General features: G+C 40.7%; 1 protein-coding gene across 1 annotated transcript in view; it reads right to left on the reverse strand.

The window, feature by feature from the left end:
* The window catches only part of LOC129734855 (potassium/sodium hyperpolarization-activated cyclic nucleotide-gated channel 1-like), a 196,864-nt gene that overhangs the window by 98,838 nt on the left and 76,921 nt on the right, over nucleotides 1-21,105 (reverse strand). Inside the window, exon 3 of the mRNA XM_055700188.1 lies at nucleotides 14,040-14,201. Within this exon, the coding sequence (XP_055556163.1) occupies nucleotides 14,040-14,201 (162 nt within the window). The remainder of the gene's footprint in view (nucleotides 1-14,039; nucleotides 14,202-21,105) is intronic.

Below are 21,105 nucleotides of genomic sequence, written 5' to 3' on the forward strand. Positions count from 1 at the left end.
TTTGCCTGTCCCATATCCCTCAGGACTGCGACCTCCACCAGTGCATGATCACTGCAGGCTGCCTCCAGTCTTGATGTCTCTGATGAGCTCGCTTGTGTTGGTGACCATCAGGTCCACTATCTCATCCCCTCTGGTAGGGCTGTCTATTACCTGACTTAAGAAGTTATCCTCAATGCATTCCAGGAGTCTCCTGGATTGACTACAGCTCACCGTGCTACTTTTCCAGCAGATGTTGAGGTGGCTGAAGTCCCCTAGCAGGACAAGAGCCTGCAAGCGCAATGCCTCCTGCAGCTGGAGTAAGAAAGCTTTGTCAATAGGCTCCCCTCGATCGGGTGGCCTGTAGTAGACACCAACCACAAGGTTCCCTTTGTTTCCTCGGTCTCTAATTCTTGCCCATAAGCTTTCAACCTGTTCATGGCTATTCTTCAGAGACAGCTTTTCACAATCTATCCATTTCTTGACATAGAAGGCAACCCCTCCGCCCCTCCTTCCTTGCCTGTCCCTTCTGAACAGCCTGTAGCCATCAATAGCTGCACTCCAGTCATGGGATTCATCCTGTCAAGTTTCAGTAATGGCAACTAGGTCATAGCTTTCTAGCAGCACAGTGGCTTCCAGCTCCTGCTGTTTGTTGCCCATGCTGTGTGTGTTGGTGTAGAGGCACTTCAGCTGGGCTGTTAGCCGTGTCACCTTCTGTGAGAGACCATATCTCAAACTGACTGTCTCAAAGCTTGTTTTCTGAGATCCTGCAAGACTTAACAGTTGTGAACAGATAAGGAGCCAACAGGTGCCTGACATCAGTTTTCAGCCAGGGTCAAGGAAAGGCCACAATGCTGTGAGGGATGTGTCTGGACATGGACGATAACCCGTACCTATGCAGTAATCACATGTGCCCCATGGAGGAATGCGATACATGTAATTGTCTGGGAAACAATCCCCCTGAACACCCTATAAAAGACTGTGCAACCAAACAATAACTGGCGATTCAGAGACCCCCACCACTGAAGTGAATGGAGACTACAGACCAACAGGACGCTACTGGATCCATGGTGGTGACTGTCTCTTGCAACCCTATCCTGACTGCTTACTAGATTTCCTTCTTTCCTACCTTTCCCTCCCTTTCCTATCACTATTTTCTTACTACAACATGTAAATGTTTGGGTTTTTTATTTATATAAGCGCACAATAAATGTCCTTGATTAGCGGCATTTGACCATATTTGTGTCTTAATCTCACTCTGGATATAACAAAGATTCTCCCCGGCTCGAGTCTTCTTGGACCGGAACACCTTCTTAGAGGAACATCCCTTAATTCCTTTGAGCTATTTACCAACAAGCTTTGTTAAACTCTAAAATCCTTCAGCTTTTATTTATTTGTACACATGCCAACTTTATATTTCCTCAAATAATGGCGAGATGGATGAGTGCGCTGGCTCATAGATTTTTTTATAAAAGGGACTTCTGCTTCAGATGTTAGATTTCCATTAAAACTGAAATGCTGGGATGGAGGGCTATAGGCTGTTCAGGAGGGAAAGGCAGAGCAGGTGGGGTGGAGGAGTTTCCCAGTATGTAATGGAGAGGTTTGACTGCATAGCCCTTAGAGTTAGCAATGATGTGGTTGAGAGCCTCTGGTGAGGATTAGGGGGCTGGAAAACAAAGCAGATGTCGTAGTGGGTGTCTGCTATTGATCACCCAGTCAGGATGATAGCACTGATGAGTTATCCTATAGGCAATTAGGAGAAATCTCTGGATCAATAGCCCTTGTTCTTATGGGAGAATTCAACTTCCCAGACATCAACTGAGAATACCATACTGCTGTGATGAGCAAGTCTGGGAAGCTCCTGAAGCTTGTGGGAGATAATTTCTTGCCACAGGTACTCAGGGAGCCAACTAGGAAAGATGCCCTCCTAGACTTGCTCTTTGTGAATAGAGAAGGACTCTTGTGAGATGTGATTGTAGGAGGCTGTCTTGGCCACAGTGATCACGAAATGGTTGAGCTCAAAATTTTCAGTGTAATGAGGAAAAAAGGAGAGCAGAGTTGCTACCCTGGATTTTGAGAAAGCAAACTTTTAAGTTAGTCAGAGAGCTACTTAGCAGAGTACCCTAGGAATCTGCTTTTGGGGCCTTTGGGGTCCATGAGTGCTGGTCAGTTTTTAAGAACCACCTTGTAAAAGCACAGGAGCAGGCAATACCACTGTGTCATAACTCAAGCAAGCGGGGCAGAAGACCAACTTGGCGAACAGGGAACTCCTCGTGGAGCTCAAGAGGAAAAAGAAATGGTATGATCTCTGGAAGCGAGGTCAGGCTTCGCAGGAAGATCACAGAGCTGTGGTTTGCCCGTGCAGGGAGAAGACACAAAAGGACAAACCTCAACTAGAGTTGAAACTGGCCAGTGTTGTGTCAGGCAACAAGAAAGGCTTTTTAAAAGTATGTTAATAGCAAGAGGAGGTCTAAAGAAAACATAGGACCGATACTTGATGAAGATGGTCACCTGGCAAATAGGGGTGAAGAAAAAGCAGAGGCATTCAATGTTTTTGGGTTTTCTTTTTTGCCTCAGTCTTTAATAATGCTGATAGACCTTGGGCTGCCCGGTCCCCTGAGTCAGAGGACCATGACTGTGGGAGCAGTGACTTTCATTTGTAGAAACTGAAATTGTAAGGGATCAGCTGAATGTTCAGAAGTCCGTGGGGCCTGATGGGATTCCTCCCAGAGTACTGAAGGAGCTAGCAGATGATACAACAGGACCCCTCTCAATCATCTACCAAAGGTCTTGGGAGTCTGGGGAGGTCCCTGCTGACTGGAAGCTAGCCAATGTTATTCCAATTTACAAGAAGAGCTGGTTCATTTTAATATTTTTATCAGTGATCTGGATGAAGGAGTTGAATGAGCCATTAGCAAGTTTGCTGATGATATTAAACTGGGAGGTGCTGTTGACTCTCTTCAGGGATGAGAGGCCTTGCAGAGGGATCTAGACAGATCGGAGCATTGGGCCATCATCAATGGCATGAAGCTTAACATGAACAAATGCCAGATTCTGCACCTGGCACAGAGTAATGCTGGACACAAGTATAAATTGAGAGAGGGGTGGCTGGAGAGCAGCCCTGCACAAAGGGATCTGGGGTGCTGGTCGACAGCAGGCTCAATAGGAGTCAGCAGTGTGCCCTGGCAGCCAAGAGGGCAAACAGCTTTCTGGGGTGCATTAAACACAATGTAACCAGCTTGTTAAAGGAGGTGATTATCCCGCTGTATTTAGAGTTGGTGCAGCCTCACCTCGAGTACTGTGTGCAGTTCAGGGCCCCACAATTGAAGAAGGCTGTTAAGGTTCTTTAATGTGTCCAGGGGAGGGCAACAAAGCTGGTGACAGGGCTGGAAGGCATGTCCTATGAGGAGCAGCTGAGGACTCTGGGTGTGTGTAGTTTGGAGGAAAGGAGGCTGAGGGGTGACCTCATTGCTCTCTACGGCTTCCTGAGGAGGGGAAGTGGAGAGGGAGGTGCTGATCTCTTCTCTCTGGGATCCAGTGACAGGATGTGTGGGAATACATCAAAGCTGTGTTAGGGGAGGTTTAGACTGGACATTAGGAAACATTTCTTTACAGACTCTGCTTGAAAATGCCCCTTCTAAGTAGAAAGGTGTTCAGAACCAGTCATGTAAATCCCTCCCTATCTATATCAGTCTAGATAATCCTTTTTTATGTACTATTATCAACATGCTAGGCTATCTCAAAAGGAAGCTAATTTCAACCCCTTCCAAATACAAAAGATCAAATACAATTACTAAACTCTAATGTTTTTTTGCCTAAAAAATACTGCAAAAGGATGAAAATATGTTATGGAAAGAGAAATTATATTCTCTTATTTTATTGCAGATTAAGGCATGTTGGACTAACTTAAATGATATAAGATGAACTGGAAAAGTTACATAAGTCATCTGTGAACATTATGGGAATTATTTTCTTTTCTGATTCAAATAGCAAAGAATATTTAGGCTTGGTGATTTTCAAAGAGATTGCTTCAAAGCATCTTTCTCACTGTATTAGCAGTAGTACAAAACCTAGTTAAAATTGTGTTATTGCACTATACCTAATATTCTACATCTTTCTCTCCTCCAGTCCTATTCATCTGAGATTGTCATGAACTTTTTGTAATAAAACCCAGCACTGAAAAGAAAGAGAAAAAAATGTTAGGGTAATTTCAATAATTTTTTTTTTAAATTTAGGGAAAACTGTTGTTTGGCTATTTTGGGGTTTTTTTTTAACAGCTAGATTAAATAATTTGAAACTGTTTTATCAACAGTTTTTTAAAATAGATGCTCATAAAATTTTTAGTGCTGATTGTTATCCCTCCCACATGAGGAAAAAAGCCACTGCAAATTATTGCAAGTGGTATACGGACCAGATAATATCCCACCACAGGGCTTTCTTTTCCCTATCAAAATTATCGGCTAAGCAGTAAATGAAATGGACATAAAAATTCTGAAAGAAAGCGAAGCATATTTAAGAGGCATTAAATGTTTAAAGTTTGCAAGAAATTTATACATGAAAGTACTTGCTGCTTGCTTATACAGATAATACGTAGACATCTGTACACAGGCTATCTAGATGATATTCTTCAAAATTTACTCATGAATAATAATGTTAAATAAGATGCTGCACATTTCAGATAATGTTGTAAAATTTGTGGAATATTACTGTATTTCTCCAATAGAAAATCCTTTCCATCATTTCTATTAAATTACATTATTTTCTGAAAGTTTTATACTACTACTTGAATTACTTCAGGCTGAGTCTGCCCAAATGAATGTATGTGCTTAAAGGATATTTATTGGATAGAAGGGAAGGGAAGGGAGAAATGTTAAGGAGAATCCCAGTCTTAGGGACATGAATGAAAATCAGTAGATTAAAAAAAATGAATGAAAATAATAGTGCCATATATTTCCTCTTTTTCTCATGTTTAAGTCAGCAGAACTGGATGCAAATTGACAATTCCTGTTTTACAGGGAATTCTCCTAGTTTCACTTTTAGCTTCATTCTGAAATAAAATGAAAAGTGGAAAAGGACCTGGGAGTGTTGGTCGACAGCTGGCTGAATAGGAGCCAGCAGTGTGCCCAGGTGGCCAAGGCGGCCAATAGCATCCTGGCCTGTTTCAGAAATAGTGTGGCCAGCAGGACAAGGGAAGTGATCCTCCCCCTGTACTTGGCACTGGTGAGGCTGCACCTCAATTATTGTGTTTAGTTTTGGGCCCCTCACTAAATAAAGACATTGAGGTACTGGAGCATGTCCAAAAAAGAGCAAGGAAGCTGGTGAAGGGTCTAGAGCACAAATCTCATGAGGATCAGCTGAGGTAAATGGGGTTGTTTAGTCTGCAGAAAAGGAGGCTGAGGAGAGACCTTCTCACTCTCTACAACTACCTGAAAGGAGGTTGTAGGCAGGTGGGTGTCAGTCTCTTTTCCCAAGTAGCAAGGGATGAGATGAGGCAATAGCCTCAACTTGCACCAGGGGAAGTTTAGATTGGATATTAGGAAAAATTTCTTCACTGAAAGGGTGGTCAAGCATTGGAACAGACCACCCAGGGAAGTGATTGAGCCACCATCCCTGGAGGTATTTAAAAGACATATAGATGTGGTGCTTAGGGACATGGTTTAGTGGCAGACTTGGTATTGTTAGGAGAATGGTTGGGCCCAATGATCTCAAAGTTCTTTTCCAACCTAAATGAGTCTATGATTCGATTGGATGAAAATATAAAAGAATAAAAATTTAATGGAAGGAGAAGTTCATAAATAACCAGATTAAAAAACATTGGCATTATACCCCCTTGTATCCCTCTGGGATTTTGGGAATCCAGATTACAGACCCTATAGACTGCTGATGTAGGTCTGGTGGACACAGGTCAATGGAAACAAAAATATCTCAAGTGTCTGCTGTATGAAAGTGTTTCAGTTTAGAATGACGTGACCCAGAACAAAGTATCTTGCTTTGATTTTTTTCTAATGTGAAATGTAAGCATTCTAAATGCCACAATTTCAGGTGTCCAATTGCATCTCAATAGAGACTTCTCTGCAGATGTACTTTAGATATTAGAATGAGTCAGGTGCTAAATAGCCATGTATAGAAAGTTCAAATATGGTATGGCAAAACCCCTCAGTTAAAAGCAGTAAAATCAATGCTCTTAAGAAAACCTGATTGTGACATGGCTGATAATGACCCCTTAGAAATAATACACAGTTTATACAAAGCCAATTCTCTTTATACAGTCTTAAAGCATACAGATCAAGAAGTTATACTGTGCATATTAGTATCAGTTTGCAATGAAAATGAGAAAGATTTGCTGAAGAGCAGCTGCATACAAATGGTATTCATTTGGATATATCTACACCTGGATTTATTCTGGGAAACCTACTCTGGTATAAATATTCCAAGGGTTCAGCATTCAGATATTCCAATCACAGGAGAAAAGGCCATCCATGGAAAGCTACTTCAGATAATTGTTCCACACCAATATCCCAGTTCAACCTGGAATACCACAACATGCAGATAAACACTTAGTGTAAAATTCATAGAGACAGAGCAAAGTAACCTGATTCAGCTCCCATGAAACAAAGGGAATACTCTTTTACAACAGTGAAGTTGCATTTGGCTATGAGATGCATAAAACTCTCCCCTTGAATACTCATTCTAAGGCAAATGGGGAGTACAAGGTTCTAAAATGACAGGTCCAATTTATGTTTCTGCTTTTGTTCGCTTTTTTATTAAATGGCTTAAGGCATGTATTATGATGCTTATTATTTTTCTCTAGAATGTCCAGCAAATAGAACATTAGACTTAACCATATTACATGCAGTTACTTGTATTCTTTCAAGTTTAGGGCTTACATAAAATATTTTGTAATTTAAAGTTTACCAGAAATGCTTTCACAATATACTGCAGTATAAAAATTTATGAGTTGAGTTGATTGGGGGAAGGGGGACGGCAGAAATGGAAATTAAATGTTGATGATAAATGGGAAAATCCCTCCTTACATCCACATCTTGATAATTTTCTACTAGCTCTTATGATAATGAAGAAATAGTGTGGAAATAAGTTAGTATATATTAGGTACACCAATTTGTTTTTCATGCTTCCTCCAACTAATTATTTCATTATTCTTATCCCATATGAGAAAGATGAGCTTTCTATCTGAAAGAAACAGAATCACACAAGGCAGACAACTAATTCATTACAGAAGTCATCCTCTTTAGCACATATTATCACATCAGTAATGCAGTGCAGTGCTATAATCAACACTTGCAAACAGAGGTGTCCTGTTCACTGCAGCTGAAACCAAATGCAAAATGCAGAATCTGTTTGCACAGACTGACTATAGGAGAGGATCACTGTTTTTTTCTGTTCTTGTGCCTCCCCTGGTTTCAGCTGAAAATTTTATTCCTAATTTTCTAAAGAACTATTGGCTCAAACTCTGAGGTATGATAAAGATGTTTGGTGTATGAGTCATTATGGAAATACACTAGTCTGAAGCAATGCAGATCAGATAGCTGAGGACAAATCATACAAGAAGCTGTGTATAATAGGCTTTCTGAGCCAAGGAGAAATGAGGCAGTATCATTAGGAAAGTCTGGGAAGCTTCTTCAGAAAAGACCTTTTTTAGGATTGACACTCTCAATCCTAGTGTTAAAAAAACCCTGGAAACAGCATCAGAGCGCCATATACCCTTGCAGAAGTAATTGACTTATTTTGTCTGTAATGGATTGGTTGGAACATGACTTAAAGTGAGTAGAAAAAAGCCCAGATGCTTCTTACTTTTATATTGTTTTTACTGATTTTCTTATTTTGAGTAAGTGTATTGATATTCTTGAAGAGCATAAGACCCTGCTTGTCAGTAGTAACTAAGCATTAATAAAGTTAGTGCAATCAAATGGCAGTAAAGATATAAAAGCAGGCAAGTAGGATCACATTTAGAAAAATTAAAGGAAAATACATACCAGATCTGGCTTTTATTTCATAGCAACATGAAGGCCAATGTTAGGAACTAGCCAAGAAGGTCAATCTGATAGTACAAATACAATCTGGGTTTAATATTAATAATATCTTAGTGTGATCTGAACATTTTTGTTGAGCTACTTAGGCTGTAGGTTGGTGCAGTATTAGCCAATTGTGATCTTATTCCATTTTTACACAGGAGGCTTTCCATTTCATTTCATAGTCTCTTCATGATCCACTGTGACATTTTTATCATCCTTTTCAAAGATGAAAATCCAATCCATTTGTTTTGCTTTAATTGCATTTGGTCTCATTGTTCAGAGAGGTAGTAAGTAAATTGTAGCTTGGTTTTGTTATCCTATTGCTTTGTGACATTAAATTTAACCTATGTTATTTTTCTTAACCATGAACATGCCCATGGAATTTGAGTACTTTCACGTATCAGATAGTACAGAAGTAACAGCTTTCAGGAGAAGGCTTTTAGAAGTTCTTGTACTCTGCAGCCTGAAGCAACTAACATGCAAGACAGAGACAACTATGGGCTGGAAGAGTATGCTGGGCTGTGTCAATTGAGGAGACAGCTTGCCACCCTCATGGCATCCTTACTCCCTTTAGCATCAAGTTGTCACAGCACTATCAAAACTAGCCAGCTGCAACAAGGCTTTTTACCATCACATACTAGGTTAACTTCAATAAGTAGTTCCCACACCTTGCCCCAGCACAGCCACCAATCCCCCACAAGATTTCAAAAGTTCATCTACTGTCCATGCTGTTTCTTCAGGCCAGACCACCCTGCTTCTTGCCTCTCCTGCATCCAGAGTCTTCCTTCTCTGGGCTCCTCTTCCAGCCAGCCTCTCCTCACCCAGGCCCCCTTCTTCTCTCTGCTTAGTTAATTAACCCAGCTTCATTCCTCTACACTTCCTCTACACAAATTATCTGCAAATTCTCTGGCTTGCAACTGGCCACTGGCTGTGCTGCATATCGGAAAACTAACTTTTTCTGGCTGAGCATACATTGGCTTGAATAAATCTTCAAGGCAATGATCAACATGAATTAAAATTTTACTTCAAAGTTGGTGTATTAGCCTGAGGTTAGCCCTTGTAACAATGTCTTTTTGAGGAAAGTACATTGGACCCACAGTGTGAATCCTAGGAAATACTCAGACAAACCTGTCCCACCTCAAAAAAAGATTGAAATTCAAAGAGGGGTAATTTTGCCTTTCTTTGAGCAGTTGTATTTCAGAATTCTTTGACTCAGAAATTTGAATAAAACTCCAAATGTATGCAGGTGCGAGGAGTTATCTTTACCTACTAATCTACTAAAATATCTGACTAAAATCTGAGTAGAAGGGAATGCTTTGACATAAATGTGGATTAGCTGGGGTTAAGGAAAGACCTCCTCTTTCTGACAGTATTGGCCTTTCACCATGGCCCTCGCTACCAGTTCACAGATAAAGAACTTAAGGCCAGAAGAAATAATAAGATTCTTATTTGACTTTCGGCCTCGACAGCATTTGAATCTAAACCCCAGTATTAGGTACAGTCATTTCAGCAACAAGTGTTTAAATTCAGAGCAGATTAAATTGTTATATGCTACAGTATACTAGGGAGAGTAAGGTACTCCTCTTCCCAAAACTCTTGTAGTATCAGGAACCTGATGCCTTTCCAAATTCCAAAGTTAGCAGTTGGTTAGACTCTGAATGCACCAGCAAAGCATATAACCATCATCATCCTTCTATTTCCTCTATCATTTCAGAGGACTAATGTTCCATGTTGGGTTTTCTGTCTGCATTTAGTGCTAAAGAATTCATTTCCAGAGCCTGGAAAGCAATCAGGAAATGTCTCATAACATCATGACAGGGTCAGAAGAAAGGTTTAGTTATTTCCCACAACAGTGGCCTTAGATATGCTCCTGATTCCAGGCTGTCAGTCCACAACTCTTTCTCTTGCCATAGGACCAAAAGACTGCCTATTCTATGAACATAATCTTCCTCAATTTTCAAGTTTCCCTACAATGTTCATTAATAGCAACAGATTCAGTTGCCAGAGGAAAAAAATAATAAATGCAACTTTCAAAAAGGATCTCTCCAAGTGTATGTGGCCTGTAAGGACAGAGTTTCCATTAAAAAAATGTGTAGGCAGGCAGAAAGAAGGGTCTCCCCAAGCATGTGCAGAGTGTATACAACCTTCTTAGATTAAATGTAGCTCTTATGGAAAAGAGGGAATTTAATAGTTCAGTGTTCTTTAAAACTTAAATAGTTTTACACTAAAATTGTAATCCAAAGCTTCCTTTCACTCTCTGGTATGGTTTTCGTCCAGATCTTTAACAAGCTGGTAGTAAATGTACCCTTTCTAAATGTGAATGAAAGATGTTACAAAGCAGAATTGAGAATGCAGCAGAATGCAAAGACGTGCCAGTCAGCATCCTGATGACCTATTTTTATTGTAGCAATCCCATTTTTGAGGATATGTCACTATTATTTTTTTTTAGGAAAGCTGCACAATGAGGTGTCAGCAAACATGCTGCTTATCGTTAAAGAAGTTGTTTGATGACTGCAAATACTTCTCTGTATGACTGACAATTTAGTCAACGAGCTCCCACAATAATGTGTAGTATCACATTTCTAAAGGAACAAATACTGTTATTTTTCTACAACAGAAATACATGGGAGTGAGCAAGCTGCCCATCTACAGTAAATTTATAATTTTATGGATTCTAAAATTGTAAAAACTGGAGAGACACACATTTTTAGATGGCCAATCAGACAGTTGCTTGGAGCTTTTTCTTTTTGCTATAGGCATATCTCAATAACTTTTTCAGTGTATTTCAATAAAAATGTTCTATGTATTACCTCATTATGTGACTTCATAAAAACTAATTCTTCACAGCCATTGATATTAAGGCACATATCCAACAAGCAAACATCATTACCACTACTTATAAATAAAGGCACAGCCCAAATCCCACCCGAGAACTTTCTGTTTACACACACAAAAGTATCACAGATGTAAATCTTTATTTCCCATATTTTAATTAGAAAACCTCACACTAACATTTAAGTTGGGAACAACTTGGTAAAGGGCATTATGAGATGACACAGAAGATATTTATAAAACTGTCCCAATTTTGGCTGGGATAGAGTTAATTTTCCTCTTAGTAGCTGGTGCAGTGCTGTGTTCTGGCTCTGGTGTGAGAACAGTGTTGATAGCACACTGATGTTTTTAGTTGTTGCTGGGTAATGTTTATACTAAGTCAAGGACTTTTCAGTTCCTTGTGCCCTGCCAGCAAGAGGGCTGGAGGGGCACAGGAAATTGGGAGGGGACACAGCCAGGACAGGTGACCCAAGCTAGCCAAAGAGGTATTCCATACCATATGACATCATGCTGAGTATATAAACTGAGAGAAGAAGGAAGGGAGGGACATCTGGCATTATGCGGGGACATTTGGCATTATGGTGTTTGTCTTCCCGAGTAACCGTTACACATGATAGAGCCCTGCTTTCCTGGGGATGGTTGAACACCTGCCTGCCAATGGGAAGTAGTGAATGAATTCCTTGTTTTGCTTTGCTTGCATGGCTTGTGCTCTACTTATTAAATTATTTTTATCTCAACCCTTGATTTTTACATTCCTTTCTGATTCTCCTCCCCTGTGGATAACTGGCTAGCTGAAAAAGTTCACATAGACATAGTCCAGCTGGCTGGACAAAAATGCACATCGCTCTCAGCTTATCTGAAGTAAAGCAAAAGTTACACAATAACAGGAAGATTGCGGTGGGAAAAGAATGTTGCAGGTGGGAACAGATAACTACAGAAGAGAAACTAGGGGCGGGCTTGGTATTTAGGCAACTAACCAATAATGAGCTTAACTTTTGTAATATGTATGAGCTAATTATAACAAGGCATAAAAGGTGACTGTAAGGTACAATAAACGAAGTCTGCTGATCACTCATATTGAGTGACTGTGTCTTCCCTCCGTCGCGACACTCCCCATCCCTCTGGGTGAGAGGGAGTGAGTGAACAACTGCGTGGTATTTAGTTACTGGCTGGGGTTAAACCACGATAGTCCTTTTTGGCAACATTAGGTGAAAAAAATACAAATAATATAGATTCATAAGCATTCTGAAATTAGAGCCTACATTGAAAGCACTGGTGAATTGAGTGTTTTCAAATTTCTTTTGGTGGTTTTTTTTTTTTGAGGGAATGAAGATTAATAAATTAAAATTACCTTAAAACTAAAAATATTTATGGTCTCCTTTACTGACAATGAGTCAACATAATGCTATCAGTGATGAAGGCTATAAAACTTTTGTTCATTAGCAAGCCAACCAACAAAAACCAAAAGTAACTGTTGTAAAATCACCTTGAAGAGAGGAATTAGAGGAAAATTAGGTCCTAATAGAAGCGTAGTATTACAGAAAGCTTTTTAGGGTAAAATACAGCTATCGCCTTCAGGATGGTTGGCATGCATGGAATCTACATCACCACAGTTCCCTAAGCTACACATCCTGCCAGCTCAGCACATGCTGATAGGAGTGACAGAGGATGGAGCAGAGTGGAGACCCTGTGGACATGCTCTGTCATGTTCCCTGTGGGAATTGTAGCTTGATGGCATCACGCAGCTGACAAGCTGCATACCAGTTGTTACATGAAGAATCCATGAGATGTCTATGGCTGAGCCAACCGTTGTGGCAAAATGACTTTATTCAGATGAAATAATCTCATTGTAATACTCACACACACCTCTATCCCAAAGTTACCTGCCTCCAAGGTACTACCACACCTCACTGGGCACATGATACCTATCAGTAACAACAATATGTATGACTAGAGTCACTCAAGCTCTGCTTAAATGTGATGGAAATGGACTAGTCCTGGACTGAAATAAGTCCATGGCAGGGGGAATTGTTGTCTAAACTCCTGGATTACCCAACCCTGATTTAGTGTTCACAAGGCTAGGTCAAGCTGACTCACTCTAAAATTGTTATGAATGAAGGGACTTTAATCAAGGGAGTCAGCCTTGGGGAGCATGAGAACAGACAGTGAAAAGAACACCATTATCTAAGTTATGCAGAAAGAAGCCTTCAACTGAGGAAAGTTCAGGCTATGAGAGGAAACAGGATGATAAGGTGTTGCAATCCACTGACATCAACAGAAAATTAGTCTAAAGTAGGACAAAGATAATAGTGGTAGTGGGAGATCACAACCTCCAACTCAAATAGCCCCCCCAAAAGAGGGCCAAACCCCACCTGGGGAGCATGCATAGTTAGCAGAGAACTTCAGTAGTGCTATCTGAGGATGCGTACTGATTTGCATTAAAGTGAGAAACTTGTAACCAGTCCTGTGTATGATGAATTAATATGCGATGTACGATGAAGTATAAAAAGTGGACAGATGAGGGGAGAAGTTGGGGGAAGATTCCATCATAACTTCTGGGATCAGTTGACGGGCTGAACCTGTCTTCTCCCCCATAGGGACGCCTATTGGGTAAGCACTTTGACTTATGCATGCTAAATAGCTAACTCATTCTAGCTGTCATTAGTAATTAAGGTTTTGGTTGTATATAGTTAGGTTGTGTATCATTTCAAGCTTTTTTTTGCAGACAGTCCCTATCACTGGCAATTACGAATCTTAACTTGTCACAATTTTATAATAGTGTTATGCCGTAAACTGTTAGTGTGAGTCCTTTGTGGGCACTAAGTTGCCAGCAGCAGGTAACACATTTAAACAAAGTGGGAAGACCTGCTGAGGGGTCCCCCTGATGCTGTTGGCGTGTTTCCCTGAACAAGGTAGTCGAATTGCCCTCTGATCCAGTGGGACTGTTCAGTGAAGGGTCCCTGTAACGGGACGCTGACAGACTGGTCAGGCACAAGGGTCTCGGCTTCCTGGGGTGCTAATAGACAGATAAAACACCTGGGGTTGAGAGGATTTCCCCCCCTCTTTTCATGTGACAGTAACCTTGAATAAATTGCAGGGCAATGTATCACTAGACATGTATTTTTACACTTAAGTTTGAAATTAACTGTTTAGAAAAATAATGTTTAGAAAGCACAATGAAAAATGAATAATACTTACAACCATACCATTTAGGGACACCCAACAATCTGGTGGGAAATCCTGGAGTAACGGTACTAAAAACTGCAGACAACCATCCCAGTGGCACAGCAGCAACATCATTCCGATCAGATTAAAGATTCTCACCACAGCACTTGCCAGATCATACGTCATATGGAAAATCTGTAGGCAAAAATTACACATGATGTATGTGATTGAAATCAGAAATGCAAATCATTTTTTTCTCATCAGGCAGGTTAAAGACAAAGAAGTATCTTCCTGAACTTCTAAGAAAGTTGAGAGTTCTCAGCAAGGCTAAATAATCTGGGCAGACAGCTGTGCTGACACACCTGACTCTTTACAGTGTTTTATATAATCCAGTGTTATATAAGATGCTGAAAAGGGATTATTTTGGATCCAAAGTCACTGACTGAAGTATTGTCTTAAAGCCTACAACTTCTTTCAATTGAAGCAAGCCTCACAAATAAATAAAAAAAAAAAAGTTGGGAAGCTTGGTACATGTAGTGAGACCATTAATTGTCTGTGAGCTTGGTATCTAAATACTCAAAGTTGTTGGAGTGACAAAGTATTTTTTTACTTCTGTTTTTACACTGTGTATTTATTAAGCCAATTTGCACATACCACTCCACCAAGAAAAATGATACTGAAGTATTTCATTGCTCAATAATTGTCAGTTTTCCTAAAATTCTGAGAATCCTGAAACACCTGTAGTAGCTAAGTATATGTCAAATATATCTAATCATTTGGATTTCAATATATTGCTCCATTCTTAGACCAAAAATGTTTGCATTTGAAAAGCCTTACAGCAACACATATATATACTCTTAAAAACAACACAGACATTTTCAAGTTTATCATGGGCAAGTCTGTTGGACAGAATTAGCATGAACAGCAGCAGTCAATTGCCAAATCGTATGGAGAAAAACATTATATTTAGTACTTTTATTCTCTATTGTTTTTAAAGCACTTCAAAGCTACAAATACAACCATATTCTTTACTTATTACACAATTCACTCAATTCATGGTAAATATTCTGTATTTTAATACACATAATTATCACTGTCCAGGAGTTCAGTTTAGATGATGAAGAAAGTCCAGATGATATTTCATGGAATTTTAAGGAGAAAATATTATTTAATTGTACACATAGACATAGAAATCAGAGGCTTTAGTGCTGAAAACATCAGATTGCTAGAGGTATACAACCATATTGGCATGTGCAATTTTGCATCTGTAAATAAAAGAATTACCATATAAAAGAGGGAATGTTAGTATCCTGACTTTTGCATATATAAACTGAAAGTGGAGATCAAGTACCCTGTCCTGGTTTCATCTGGGATGGAGTTAATTTTCTTCTTAGTAGCTAATATAGCACTGTGTTTTGGCTATGATGTGAGAACAATGTTGATAACAGCACTGATGTTTTTAGTTGTTGCTGGGTAATGTTTATACTAAGTCAAGGACTTTTCAGTTTCTTGGGCCTTGCCAGCCAGAGGGCTGGAGGGGCACAACAGACTGGGAAGGGACACAGCCAGGTCAGCTGACCTGAACCAGCCAAAGAGGTATTCCATACCATGGGGCGTCATGCTTGGTATATAAACTTGGGGGGTTAGCTGGGGGGGGGGGTGGTGTGGTGGTAACGTTGCTCAGGGACTGGCTGGGCATCAGTCAGCTGGTGGTGAGCAATTGTACTTGTTTTCTTTCTCCCTTTTCTTTTGGATTTTACCCTTTTTCCCCACCTTTCCATTATAATTTTTATTTTTATTATTTTTATTTTTATTATTGTTGTTATTGTTATTATTGTTGTTCTTACCTCTTTATTCTGTTTAAATAATTAAATTGTTCTTATCTCAACCCTCGAGTTTTACATTCCTTTCTGAGTCTCAACCCCACTCCTCCAGGTGGGGGGGCATGAGCAAGTGGCTGCATGGTGTTTGGTTGCCAGCTGGGGTTAAACCACGACAGTCTTTTTTGGCACCCAAGTGGGGCACGAAGGGTAGAGATAACGACAGGTCTAATCAGACTGTGTTAGATTTAATTGTTTGCAGTATCCGTTGTATTAAATTAATAGTAATTGGCTACAGTGCTGGCTTCCCTGCTTTCAAATTTGCTGCCCATGATCCCAGGGTTGAATTGTCTTGTTTATTTACAGTATGGGTTCCCTTTTGTGTTGTTTGTTTACATTGGGACCTGGGCTAAAGTTATTATAGTGCTGTACTATATAGTACTAGTCTATAATATGATGGACTCATTGGTTTTGAAACTAATCTGGTCTGTTTACTTGGTGTTGTCACCTCTGTGTGTCTGGTGGCCCCTGCGGGGGAATGCCAACAACTGTACCTTCGGCTTTGTTTTCCAAGATAGGCGGCCTATGGGTGGGGTCTAACAACTCCCCCTTCTCCCCAGGGCTAATTACTGAAACATTTCGGATTTTAGAAGACTCAGTATCTCTGGTCCGCTGGAAGCTCCAAAGTGTCAGTCCTGAACCTAGTGATAGGAATACTGAATGCAGTTTTCATGTCCTGGAACTGGTGGAATTTTAAACGACAAACTGTAACTACTACTCCAGCCCCTGCAGCAGCTGCTGCAGCCACTCCAGCCACCAATCCACCCTCTGCAGCTGCTACAGCTCCTGTGGCAGGTGCTGTGGCTGCTCCAGCCGCTCCATGCCTGCAGTCAGCACTGCAGCTACTCTAGTCCCTGTGAAAGGCATTCCAGCTACTTTGGCCCCTGAAATGAGTGATGCAGAAGACCAGCATGTGTCAGTGTCAGTGGCCCCTGTAGATAAGAAGAAACGGAAATGGAAAGCAGCTCCTTTGGTAAAGGGGGATGAAGTAGCAGGCCCATCACAGGAACAAGAGGAAGAAAGCAAACGAGGTAACATCTCCATCCCTATCTCTGAATGAGCTGTGGGATATGCAGAAAGATTATGCCCCTCAACCAGATGAACACATTATCACCTGATTGCTTTGATGCTGGGATAATGGGGCTAATAGTATAGACTTGGAGGGTGGGGAAGCCAAGCAGCTGGGATCACTATCTGAAGAAGGGGCCATTGGTAGGGCAATTGAAAAAGGAGTGCAAATCATCAGCCTCTGGAGGCGACTTCTGTCAAGTGTTAAAGAAAGATATCCCTACAAGGAGGATATTACATGTCACCCAACCAAGTGGACTGCAGTAGATAAGGGTATTCAGTACTTGAGGGTATTAGCTGTGAAAGAGATGATTTATTATAACCTGGATGACCCACAGTCACACACGGACCCTGATGAAGTGCAATGCACACAACCCATGTGGCAGAAATTGGTACAGAGCGCACCATCAGCATATGCCAACTCATTGGCAGTAATGGGTTGGTCAGATACTGCACCACCAACAGTGGATGAAGTGGTTCATCAGCTCCGAGAATATGAAAATATTGTCTCTACCTCCATCATCTCAGCTGTAGAGAAACTGGTCCACCAGCTTAACAAGAATATGTCCTACTCTCCACCAATACAGATTGTATCTCAGCTATCAACTGTAGACACCCTTCTGTTTGGAGGGGAGAATACAGAAAATACACACCACGAGGTACTCTGTGGTTTTACCTGCAAGACCACGGAGAGGACATGAGGAGGTGGGATTGAAAACCTACCTCAGTTCTGGAGACACGAGTGCGTGAACTACAAGGAAAAACAATCACAAGTAAGGAGTCTTCCAGGAAGGTTGTTGCTCCACTCTCCAGAGGACAGTTTCCCATACAGAGTGATAGGGCTGACTTTACTCTTGATCCTGTGAAAAGGAATTCTAACCTATTCTAGCAAGGCATGAGTGAGCGGAACCACTCCACGCTATATCCGCTTCACACCACTACCCATCCTAGTGGGGAGTCCCTAGACCAGGATTAGAGGGACCCTGTCTCCAGCCAGGTGGAGGACAGGGATAACCAGGTATATTGGACTATGTGGATCTGATGGCCTGGTACACTGGACCCACAGGAATATAAAGCTCTAGTAGATGCAGGTGCACAGTGTACTTTAATGCCATCAAGCTATGAAGGGGCAGTACCAATTAGTATTTCTGGAGAAACAGGGAGGATCACAACAGCTAACTGTATTGGAGGCTGAAATAAGCTTGACTGGGAATGAGTGGCAAAAGCATCCCATTGTGACTGGCCCAGAAGCTCCATGTATCCTTGGCATAGACTATCTTAGGAGACGGTATTTCAAGAATCCGAAAGGGTATTGGTGGGCTTTTGGTATAGCTGCCTTGGAAACAGAGGAAATTAAGCAGCTGTCTACTTTCCCTGGCCTTTTAGAAGACCCTTATTTGGTGGGGTTACTGAAAGTCAAGGAATAGTAGGTGCCTATTGCTGCTACCATGGTGCACCGGCAGCAATACTGCACCAACCGAGACACCCTGATTCCCATCCATAAGCTTATTCGCTAACTAGAGAGCCAAGGAGTGATCAGCAGAACCCATTCACCCTTTAATAGCCCCACATGGCCAATGCGAATGTCTAATGGAGAATGGAGACTAACAGTGGACTATCATGCCCTGAATGAAATCACACCACCACTGAGTGCTGCTGTACCAGACATGCTAGAACTTCAATATGAATTGGAACCAAAGGCAGCCAAGTGGTATGCCACTATTGATATTGCAAATGCGTTTTTCTCAACCCCTTTGGCTGCGGACTGCAGGCCACAGTTTGCCTTCACTTGGAGAGGTGTCCAATACGCTTGGAATCGACTGCCCCAGGGGTGGAAACACAGCCCTACCATGTGCCATGGACTGATCCAGGCTGCACTAGAACAGGGTGGAGCTCGAGAACACCTGCAATACATTGATGATATCATTGTATGGGGCAATACAGGTGAAGAATTTTTTGAGAAAGTGAGTAAATAGTCCAAATCCTTCTGAAATCCAGTTTTGCCATAAAACAAAGTCAAGGGACCTGCACAGGGGATTCAGTTTTTGGGAATAAAATGTCAAGATGGATGTCGTGAAATCCAAATGGATGTGATCAACAAAATAGCTGCAATGTCTCCACCAACTAATGAGAAAGAAACTGAGGCTTTCTTATGTGTCATCGTTTTTTGGAGAATGCACATTCCAAATTACAGTATGATTGTAAGCCCTCTTTATCATGTGACCCAAAAGAAGAATGATTTTAAATGGGGTCCTGAGCAATGACCAGTCTTTGAATAAATTAAACGAGAGATAGTTCAAGCAGTAGGTCTTGGGCCAGTTCAGACTGGGAAGAAGTAAAGAATGTGTTCTACACTGCAGCTGGGGAGAATGGCCCTACCTGGAGCCTCTGGCAGAAAGAACCAGGGGAAACTCGAGGATGACCTTTGGGTTTTTGGAGTCAGGGATACAGAGGATCTGAGGCCCGCTATACTCCAACTGAAAAAGAGATACTGGCAGCTTATTGCATATTTTACACAGATATCACAACTTCCACAGCAATTTTCTATTGTTCAAAAAAAGGAAGTTATGACAGCTCTACACTAGGGCTGGACAAAAATCACAGTTCCCACCCATGCTGTTTTCATACTGCCTCAAGCTTCCTATTAGGCTTTACTGTAAGAGACCAGATTTTTGGAATAAATCACAGTATCGGATACTGAGTGGTTTTAAAAAAATAGGTCACAAATATGACAATCAGCCAAACTGAGCACAAACATCTTCATTTCTGTACTAACTTATAAAGAGGACTTTTCTGAAAACATGCACCTAGGTGTATGTGCTGAGCAGGGGAAGATCTGGTTCTCCAATACTCTCCAGAGTCCACAAAACAGCACTTGCATAGACCCAAGTCTCCTGAATACTTCTGCTTCTGTAACTACAGGCCTATGAACCATGACAGATTGTGCATGTATTCTGTGATCAGGGATTAATAAAAATGATCATTCTGCGGCTCTTTCACTTGGACAGAGCCCATTTTGGGGCATCAATTCAGATTATAGATATGCTCTGAATTGCAAAGCTCATATCTTGATATAGAATTTTCAAGATTTTAGATAATTTTGTGCTAGTACATTTTCATATCAAATTTTTTAAATTCCGCATAATTCAAATGAGTAATGTGCACTGAAAAACAAAAAAAGCAGGTGGATGGATTTGCCAATGTATTTATTTAAGTATTTCCATGATCTTGCCTAGCTCTTATAGATTTATCATTTCATGCCTACCCTGTGAGACTGTGCAATGGCTCAGTAAGTCTTCCCAAATGAGCCAATGTAACCAGTACAAAGAGATATTACAAAGGGAGACTAAAATTCAAACCAAATAGCTGGAGCACTGTGTTCCAACTAAAGGGCCTTGCTGAACCAAAGAGGTCTGTCATTGTGTTTGGGCTCTGTTCTATCTTTTTCAGTGGTATGACTGAATAACTATTGTTTTAGTTGCCCCTGAAGGTAAGACAGTAGTGATTTAATAAACAGAGCAAACTATTTTTAATCAAACATATCTGGAAAAAGAGCAGAGAATGGCCCTATTTTATGTGACCTTTAAAAACTGTTATTTTCTAGATGGAGTCAATCTGACATTAGGTTTTATAATGGAAGTCTCGCTTATTCCACTTCAAGGCATGTACAAATGGATGCTAGCTTCTGTGGAGCAAAAAGAATATCACAACAGTATATAAATGTGACAGTGTGCCACATCCAGGTTAAACCTGAAACATTAATAAAACTACTTTGAGGAAGGAAGACTTAGCAAGCCTTGGAAAGGTCAAATATAAGCACGAAGCAAAATTTATTTACTATATATAAATTCTGTTATATGTATTTTCTACTGCAAATCTGCCAACGCCATACTAATATATTACCTCTCACACAGAGGGCATGACTTCACTGCCAAAACATGTGGTTTTATTATCCTGCTGTGATTAATGTGTGTGACCTGTCTTGACATTAAAATTGAGAGGAGCAGTCACTTTAGTTCTACAATGAACAAAACAAGCCAAGACTGACAAACTTCAGGATCCTGAAATAAAAAATACAGTGCTAATTTTCACTATGTTTTTACAGAGGTGGATGTCTCATTCATCACTTATTTTTATGACAGAATGTACTT

The sequence above is a fragment of the Falco cherrug genome (assembly GCF_023634085.1).
Source record: "Falco cherrug isolate bFalChe1 chromosome W unlocalized genomic scaffold, bFalChe1.pri SUPER_W_unloc_1, whole genome shotgun sequence".
Lineage (NCBI taxonomy): Eukaryota > Metazoa > Chordata > Aves > Falconiformes > Falconidae > Falco > Falco cherrug.